The 9,258-nt window shown below is 46.6% G+C and overlaps 1 protein-coding gene across 5 annotated transcripts in view; it reads right to left on the bottom strand.

Moving 5' to 3' along the window:
- Window positions 1-1,901: 1,901 nt before the first annotated feature.
- GRIA3 (glutamate ionotropic receptor AMPA type subunit 3) overlaps window positions 1,902-9,258 on the bottom strand; it is a 145,110-nt gene continuing 137,753 nt past the window's right edge. Inside the window, exons 14-16 of one of the 5 annotated variants that reach the window (XM_065846475.2) lie at window positions 5,184-5,298; window positions 2,883-3,130; window positions 1,902-2,299 (exon numbers count right to left, since the gene is read on the bottom strand). In XM_065846475.2, coding sequence (XP_065702547.1) covers window positions 2,885-3,130; window positions 5,184-5,298 — 361 coding nt within the window. In that variant the 3' untranslated portion in view covers window positions 1,902-2,299; window positions 2,883-2,884. The other 4 variants (XM_071813446.1, XM_071813445.1, XR_010652109.2 and 1 more) reach the window with 4 other exon arrangements.

Genomic DNA, 9,258 nt, shown 5'->3' with positions numbered 1-9,258 from the left:
GAAAAAAAAAAATAAAAGAAAAAGGAAAGAACCCTGAAATCCCCCAAAGCAAAACAAATGAAAAGAGTATACCGAAACAAATCATCGTGAGACTGCTGCCAAACTTCCAATAGCCTGAAGTTGGTAGCCAGAATTGGTAAGCACTCAACACGTTTTGTTTTAGCTTTACATGCAAGTTTAAAAAATATCGAACCATTTACCAAACTGCCTTCACTAGTGTGAAGCCTCCACTCTTAAAAATGGATTTGATAAACATACATCTTTTGTACAGCTTTTAAGAAAAATGTTTGTTTAAATACAACTCATAACCGCCCAGCTGGAGCTCGCCCGCGCTGGGGACGGGGCTGCGTTCAGAAGGTGGAAAAGAAATCACAGTTTCATGAAAAGAAAATGAAAACAATATCTTGTCAATATATCTTGTTAAAAACTTGAACAATAAATTATTCTCCTATGAACTTTTAAAATGATTTTATATTACATTTTGTTGGAAATACTTATTTTTAACAAGACTTCCCTCATGTAATCCTTCTTTTTTTTTTTTTTTAATGCTATTAAAAGTTCAAATCTATCATCAGCAAACTAAACGCCTAAGGGTCAGACTGGTTTAAATGAGTTTCCTTTCTCATTGTATGTTACTGATGAAATAAAACTCTACAGTAAACTACAGAAAATACATATTGTCGATTAGAGGTAATTAGTATGCAGATATTCCATTGAACATTTCCCCTGTGGTTGACAATATGTTTGACGGTTTTGTCTTTTACTTTTTTTTAATTTTTTTTTTATTTTATATTTTTAAATGAAGTTAAGTAGTTTCCAGGCAGAGGTTCGAGGCTGCTGCTGAGAGGCTGGATGTGAGTACTGGCGACTCCGACCCCCGGTTGGAGCATCCTCTCCCCAGGAGCCGCGAAACAAGAGCTGATATAATAGAACAGTACTAGCAGGAGCCACGTTAGATCGCTTAATATTACTCTGGAACTGCAGCTCTAATTTGAGTTACTATCCTCTCTCCTCACGTCTGTTTTAAAACGGCCGAGAAGCATCAGCGGAGCACAGTGCTAGCTGGGAGGGGACTGGGGCGAAGCGGAGTCAGGCCTGGGAAAAACTAACCTGCGCTTCTCTTGCTTTGTTGCTTGATACTGAACAGTGAATTAGACAGCAAATGCACAGCAAGAAAAGAGATATATGGTCCGAACCTAAACAGCAAGTAGCTTTTTAAAATCATTTCTTTTTAAAGCCACCCAATGCCATTTTAACAAAGCACCTGTAGGTATGCCTGATGATAGGAGAAATAAAATATGGAATGCAATATTTTCTGCCCGCACTTTAGCTACCTTCCCAATAAATTAATTTACTGATCTGGAAGCAAGACATGCAGTTCCACAAATTACTTTCTCTTGGATTTACAGGTTCAGAGTCATTGCCCTTAGCTGGTTTTAATGCACAGATTCTGTTTGTCAGGTGTTACAGCTTTTACTGCTATACAGAAATGCTCAAGTTAGCTGGAGAGTTTAAAATGGCTCAGAAAAGAAAAAAAATCACACCACTGGTAAGTAAATACTGAAACATCTTGACATCAGCTCAGACAAGCAGTGACAGGCCAGTCCGTGTTCGCACGCAGCAGATTCTGAGGCTTTGTGTCAGGAGGAGTTTTGTCATTCAATACGAGCGGGTGGCTGATGAAACCGGCTGCGGTTTGCTTCCAGGACACAAGTTCATTCGCTGTGCAGTGGTATCAAAGAATGGCTTTTGTTGCACTGATTTTTGTTTTTACAAGATTCTTTTTTTTTTTTCACATACTAATATGTCATTACCAGTACTACCTCTTCTCCTTTTCTCGTCTCTTTTCTTTCCTTTTTCCTTTCCTTTCCTTTCCTTTCCTTTCCTTTCCTTTCCTTTCCTTTCCTTTCCTTTCCTTTCCTTTCCTTTCCTTTCCTTTCCTTTCCTTTCCTTTCCTTTCCTTTCCTTTCCTTTCCTTTCTTTCCATTTTCTTTCCATTTTCTTTCCCTTATTTTCTTTTTTTCTTATTTTCTTTTCTTTTATTTATCTTCTTTTTCTTCTTTCAAGCAAAGCAAGAATATTTCAGTGATGGTTTGCATTGTTGTGAGTCTCAGAGTCTTCCATAAGGCACTGAAGGAAAAAAAATATCAGTTTTTCCTATTAAAAGTACATTGCACCATCATCAACTCGTGTCATGCCTGACACCTCGGAGAGAGTACAACTGGCTCAGGTGGTCCGAATCTGCGAAGTAGCCGCATTCTCTGCTGCTCCTCCTCTCGCCTGCTGTCAGGGTGAGGATCTACAATAAAACCAGAAAGATTTCGTCACTGCGGGGCAGGGACGCCCGGCCTGGCCAGAGGCACGGCGGGTGGGCCACGGGCTAACCGGCTTTTTCCAGAGCCGTTTTTCAGCAGTTCGACTCTACTTTTCATGTTTTAGAAATCACGATCTCTAGTGGAGGGAGACTTTTTTGTTCTATTGTAGATTTTTTCGAGATTTTCTAAAAGCACTTACCTGACCTGATTCTAGCTTAAAAAATAAAGGGGAAGAGCTCGCTAGCAAGAGAGATTTGAATTCTGATGAGAGTGTTTTTTAAAGCAATTAACACAATGCTTTTTTAACATACTGAACTAGCACAACGCTGGAGAGAGGAGTTACTCCACCATGAAGCCAGCTATCACACATTCTATTATAATATGGGATGGTACCAGGCTTACTTCTCTTCAGGGAAGAAATTTCAATCACTTATCTTCTGAAACTGCCACCAGCTGATGTTTGAAAAGCCCTTTTGGCAGCAGTCAACAAAATATCACGCAGAGCTTAAGAACAGCAGGAGAAGAAAGAAACCCCAGCGGCTGTTAGTTCCCGGCCCGGCGCCGTACCCCTAGATTTTCACACTTTCTGTGCCGTACACGTTGTAGCCTTCTCTGTACGTCGCGTAATTCTGGGTGTTGGTGGCGGGCGCGGGTTTGAAGTTCTGCGTGTTCTTGGTGAGTTTCATGCGCTTGGACTCGGCCCGAGACTTGTAGCAGAACTCGATCAGCGCCACCATCATGGCCAGGCCCAGGCCCCCGACCAGGATGTAGAACACCCCGGCAACATTGCTGAGGCTCAGAGCGCTCGTCTTGTCCTAAGGGAAACGAGCCACGCCGTTAGCTTTGCTGCGAGGAGCAGACAGACAGACAGACAACAGGCTACTTTAGTCCTAGCTGGAATAACTACACTGGTGGCGCTCAGTGTCCCGCTCCTGGCTCAGTGCTGTCCCCCCGTCCCCGGCAGCCGGGGCTGTGCAGCAGCGGCCTCTCCGTGTCCCACCCTTTGGTGGGTGAAACCCTGGCTGATTTCACCGACAGGAGATTTGTTTTGGCCACTGACCTCCCCAGGCCTTCAGCATCCCGGAGCAAAGCTGACTATGGCCGAGCATCTCCGGTGGCAAAGGCACCTTGGGAAAGCTCTGTTGGGGACAGCAGCGGCTGCATAAACCAGCAGGTTTTACAGAAGGCCGTTATAAAACAAAAAGAAAAACCCCAAACCACTGCACACTTAGTTTTGGTGAATGTAGATAAAATTACTGAGATGCTGCTAAACCTATCTGTCTTTTCTTTCAACACTTAGGAAAAAAAACACCCTAGGAAGAGGGTCAGTTACTTTAAGGTCAGGCAGCAGAGCCCTGAGCTAAACTAACACCTTCAGTGAGCAAAGGGGAGTGAGTTATTGAATGCAGCCAGTCACTGCAACACACCAAATGCTGGCCAGGGTCCTTCAGTACATGTCAGATGTGGGAGAAGGCTTGCATTTTTAAAAACGGGATTCTGTAATCCAGTTAAATCGAGCTGCAACCCTTTTGCTGCTGCACGGCCGGCAGCGGGAGGCAGCACGGGGCTGTGCCCAGGGGACATGGAGCTCGCTTTCCAAGCGTTTCCAGGGACAGCACCACTGCTCATAGACAGAAACGGGAATGCTCTACCTCTTCACTGTCTGTGCATTTCACAGGCAGTTTGGACAGGTGCAGTCGTAGCAAACAGCCTGCCATTGAAACTAAAGCTATTACTCATTTACACACCTCTTTTCAATTACAGTTTCCCTCTGCAGCTGCTGTGCATTCAGATGTCCCGTGAGCCCAAATTTATCTCATACAACAGATACAGGGTTGTGCCCTATGAGACTTCCAGCCCAGCCAAAAATAAATTTCTACTGTTGGCTTCGATGGAACTTGAAATCATCCTCCGACACCAAGAGGGTGCTTCCAAATTATAGTTTTCTGTTTGAATGATTACAGAGAGCAGTTCCAAAGGCACCAGGGGAGTCAGGCACTGAACTGCGACTGACTTCAGCTGGGGCTCCATCTCTCCTCCTCTTGGTGCCTTTGAAAATGTCCTTCACTCCAACAAGCCCAGCACTTTTATGGTGTTTTGCTCCTCAATGGCTCTATAAGCATTTAAAAAAAAAAAAAAATCCTCAGTGTTTTCTTTCAACTGAATGGTGTAAATAAGTATTTCCTGCAATTTAAGCGTGCAGCTACCGCACTGATGCACCTGGCACCTCCCCTGGGGTCTGCACTGGTCCTGCAGCAGGGCTGGGGTGGGACAGGGCAGCACAGCAGCAAAAAGGTCCAAAGCGGAATGGAAAAGAGTTTGCCATACTTATGTAATGAGTTACCAATAGGATTTCTAGATTCTTTTTCTAATCAAACCAATTTCAAACTGAATCGGGAAATAGGGCAGGAAGGGCATTTTTTCATGTCTGTCCTGAAATCGTCCACCCTTAGCAAGCATGTGGCTGTTTCCCAAACTGACATGTAGAGAATCTAAGTCACAATTTTGAAACAAAAATGTGTTTTTTTTCAATAAAACTAAAAATAAGGAAAGATGCTGGCCTGAATAATACACACCGAGTGTGCTGAAACTTGCACATTTAAATGAGATACCAGCTTGCGAGGCTTTGGGGGCTTCTTTTTCCATGTTTTTCTAGCAAAATACTCAAATCGTAAAACATACTTACAACTACAGTCTGTCACTGCATAAAAGAAAAATGCTGTCATGTTCAGAGACTTATTTTTTTCTATTCTTTTCTTTCAACCTTCAAAACGTAAATATCAACTTTTGAAAGTCATTCCTTGTATAAACAAACAGTGGGTCAAAATGTGATTGCTAATCAGTACAAAAAGACCTTCAGCGACTGACCTTACTTCCGGAGTCCTTGGCTCCACATTCACCCTTATCGTACCACCATTTGTTTTTCAGCTTGTCTAAGATGCCTTGTTCACTGAGTTTCAATACTGCAAGGTTTACAGGAGTTCTTCACGTGGGAAATAACATAAATAACATTATATTATGTTATTTTATGTTATTCAATCTTTAAACTACTTTAAAACTATACAAAGCGATAAAGCAGGGTTCCTGGCCACAAAGTATTTACACTGCAGGCAACTGGATCATCCCCTTAAGTTAATTCTAGAGCAACGCTATATTACCAGGTCCTGCCCATATCGCTTTGAGTAATCGGCACTCACTGTTAAATGAAGGTTCTAGAAACAAAGCAAGTCCAATTTCCCAGTTTGGTGCATTCACAGGCATCCACAGTAGCTTTACGGATTGCGGTGGGTTTGATCGAGCAGGACCCCTCCAATTGCACTAACAGACAGCAAGCCCGGCAAACCAGAAACTGGGGCTTCTTACGGCAAAACAGCACCTGAGGCTCCAGGCCCCCGGGCAACCCCGCGCTGTGGGGAGTGTGTGTGTGTCTGTATGTCTGCAAAGCTAAACACCCCAGGGTGGGTGTCAGAGAGCAGATTCCGCAGCCCTCACGGCATTTTCCCTGGTTCTCCAGCTCCTGCTGGTGCCGGCGGCTGCTCCTCCCCGGAGCTGCTGCATCCCCAGCTCCGCCGCTCCAGGGAACTGCAGCAGAAAATAAGCAAATGCAGACCTTTATAAAATAAATCAGTGAACGGGGAAATGCTGGCTGAAAGTGCCCAGGGTGGGAAATGTTGGCAGGGTGAAGGGAGCTGCTGACTCTGGTGCTACTAAAAGCCCGGAAGACCAGGGGCTCGCCCATCCCTTCTCCGCGGAAAAGGGGCACCAACAGAGCCCCTGGGTGGGTTTTGTAATTTCCATTTTCTCCTTGTGGGATGTCCAAGTGTTTTTCCTGCCTGTTTCCATGAGACAGGTTCCTTCTGTTAAGGACGGCTTCAGTTCCTGCTCCTGTGAGAACAGCATTGATCCCTGCTTCTTCCTGAAGCTCACGCCCATGGCCGTGCGGGGCAGGAGGTGGGGAGGAAGGGGATGGCTCCTTATTCTTGCCAATGCTTTGGCACTTTGCATGGGCCAACGCTGGGCTCCCTGCGGCAGCACAAACAGTAACATGCCACGCTGGAGTCCCTCCGGGCAGGAGCTCAGCCCACGTCCTGCCCCGGCCTCACTTCTCGCTGCTTCCTGCCTCCTTGCCCGACTCTGCAAAGCAGGAGACTCAGGAGCAGCGCAACCTATACAAAACACCTTAAGCACAAGCTTGATTACATGGCGGCGTTTAGGGAAATGTCCACAGTTTGGGAGGGCTCACAGCCCTCACAGCCTCTGAGATGGCTGATGTTGAAAAGTGCTGCCCTTGCAGGTGCTCGTGCCCTTTGGGAGGAGAGTGGGAGTCGGGCCACGACAGAGGGTGCGGGGGGGACAGGCTACACTTGGCCAAGCACGGGCAGGTCATGGACGCCCCATGGGCTGCACCAACATGACCCAGCACGGCATTACCGAGGCCAGCACAGAAAGCAAAAAAAGCCATGGAGAAGGGTGAACTGCTGGTCCCTGGTCCCAGCAGCAGTGATGCTGGTACAGCTCCCCAGCTGGCCAGGCAGAGGCCGCACCATCCTCCTGGTCTGCACAGGGCTCGTTTTGACAAAAGCCAAAATTTTATTTTTACAAAATTGCTATTTTTAAGCAGCAGCTGTAATCCCATTAAGTATCAGTCAGGGCAGACTGTACGCACTCAGCTGGACACAGGCGGTGGTGACAAGCCCCACGGGACAGGACGTGTTTGCTGGCTGGGCTGTGGCAGCAGGCATAGAGCCCCTCCATCCCATGGCATCGTGAAAAGCCAGCTGTATCCCAGCTACATTTGCATCCACATATAGGAAGGGCTATAAAACACAAACAGGATGAAAGGCACTCTAGAGGGACGCCGCAAACACCCCGGGTGCTGCAGGTAATGCACCTGCCCTGTTGGTTTATAACCTATGGAGACTGGCCAGGTCCAGGCCAAGCCACTCGCATGGACCCTCCTGCGCAGCTGTGTTGTGACGAGGCCCTTGGTGACGCCCTGGCAAGTACACTACAAGAAGTTGTGCATGATTCAGATTATTGAAATGCAAGTCAGTGAAAGCCGAGTGTCTTTAACCAGCCTGTTACAAGCCTCAGCAGAAAGAGTGGTATGGATTGTTGCTTAGAGAACAGCGCTCTCATTTTAAATTTCATTTAAAAACTATCCAATTTGGAGAGATTTTATGCAATACATCTATCTGCTTTGAAAAGCATTGTGCAGCTGAGAATACACAAACAATAGGGAGAAGGTTATAAACACCTTTTCTCCTATCCACATACTTTATTGTGCAAATTTTCCCCTCCCCCCAGTCCTATTCCAAACACTATTTTTAATTTGCATGCCTTTATAAACCCCATATGGAGTACAGAGAATTTGCATAACATCCAATACATTATAGATTAGCTTTCACAACATTATACAGTATTGGGAAATGAGGAGGCTTAACATGCTAATTAGGGTGCTTTATTTTTTTTTAAAGCCAAGATTGTAGCTAATTGTGCACACGTAACTGCCAAAAAAAAATAATAAAGTAGTAAACTAAAATTATCTTAACTAAACAGATGGGAATTTGCCTAAACTGGGGTTTTCACTTGTTTGTCATGGCCCTGTTTGTCAGCTGAGGTACTGCTGTACCTCAGCTTGGGTAGGAAAAACGTGGTTTGCTCTGTCCATCTGTCCCAGCAGGAGGAGTGGAGTGGATGGACAGGCAAGCACTGAGGAGCTGCTGGGTGCATCAGGCCCAGTGACGCTTTGCCGGCGGAGCCGTCCCTGTGCTGGGATGCGGCTGTGCCGGGGGCTGCCACCATCCCACCCCACGTGGGGACAGCGGATAGCGGTACGAGATGAGCTGGTCATGTAAGAGAGGACTCGGGGAGGAAAGACCAACACGAAGCAGTAGCCGGTGCTTGTTCTGCCCTGCCTTAGCCTGTCAGGTCCCCCCAGCACACAGACCTGGAGGTTTCCTGAGCCAGGTCCCAGCCTCCCTCGGTTCCGCTAATTTGCTGGGATGAACAGCACGTACCTGAGCAAAGAAGCCCTCTCCATGTGCTACGAAAGGCACTAATTTGTGCTTCACAGATGGCGCGTGAAATGCAGCTTGTTTGAACAAAGTCCTAAGGAACAATTTTGTCTGCTTCCAGGAAATTAATCCCAAGACCTCTTAATGCACAAGATGCTCCCCTGTGCAGCAGGATTTCAGTGAGCTGACAGTGGGAGAAGGTGTGGTGATGCTTCTGCAGCCCCGGTCCAGCGCTGCACCTGAAGGGATGCAATGTGAGCTGCTACAGGATGGGCTCCTCAGCTCTCAAATTCCCGAGTTAAGTAAATATATTGAAAAGTGAGCCTGGCTGCTGGTACATTTTCCAATCGCTTATCTCTGAGTAGCTGTCTAGCCTGGGCCAACTTAGCAGTCAGAGTCAGGCATGGCTTTGGCTGAGACCCTGATGGAAGGGCAGAAGGACATCATGGTGTTTCTCTCGCTGAGCGCTCAGCAGCACACGTGGAACTCGAATCCTCCGTCCCATGCCTCAGCTGCAGCTCAGCCATCCCAGCAAAGGCTCTCGGGCAGCGCCAGCCCTGCCCATCCCGGTAGGTTGAAGGCTAGCACGTTGCAAAGTGCTTTGTTTGCTATTACAGAGGGAAGCATAGGGCTCTTCTGGGAGTGTGGGATTTTTCATAGCTCACACTGGCACTGCTTGTTTGAGGGGGGTATTGTTTTTTAATTGCCTTAGAGGCAGCAGAACAGAGAGACTAAATGACTCGCCAGGGTTGCATGGGAAGGCTGTGTCCCAGCTGCCCACCTGCCTCCCCAGACAGCTGTGCTGCCCCAAAACGGCTCAGAGCATCATTTGCTCAGTTTCTGAATCTCTATCTCAAAAGACTTCAATTTCCTCATCTTTTTTCCTTGGATAATTTTGTTTCCAGCTGCTTTTTTAATTAGGTTGC

The sequence above is a fragment of the Patagioenas fasciata genome, chromosome 11 (genome assembly GCF_037038585.1).
Source record: "Patagioenas fasciata isolate bPatFas1 chromosome 11, bPatFas1.hap1, whole genome shotgun sequence".
Classification (NCBI taxonomy): domain Eukaryota; kingdom Metazoa; phylum Chordata; class Aves; order Columbiformes; family Columbidae; genus Patagioenas; species Patagioenas fasciata.
This window is presented reverse-complemented; position numbering and strand designations above follow the sequence as displayed.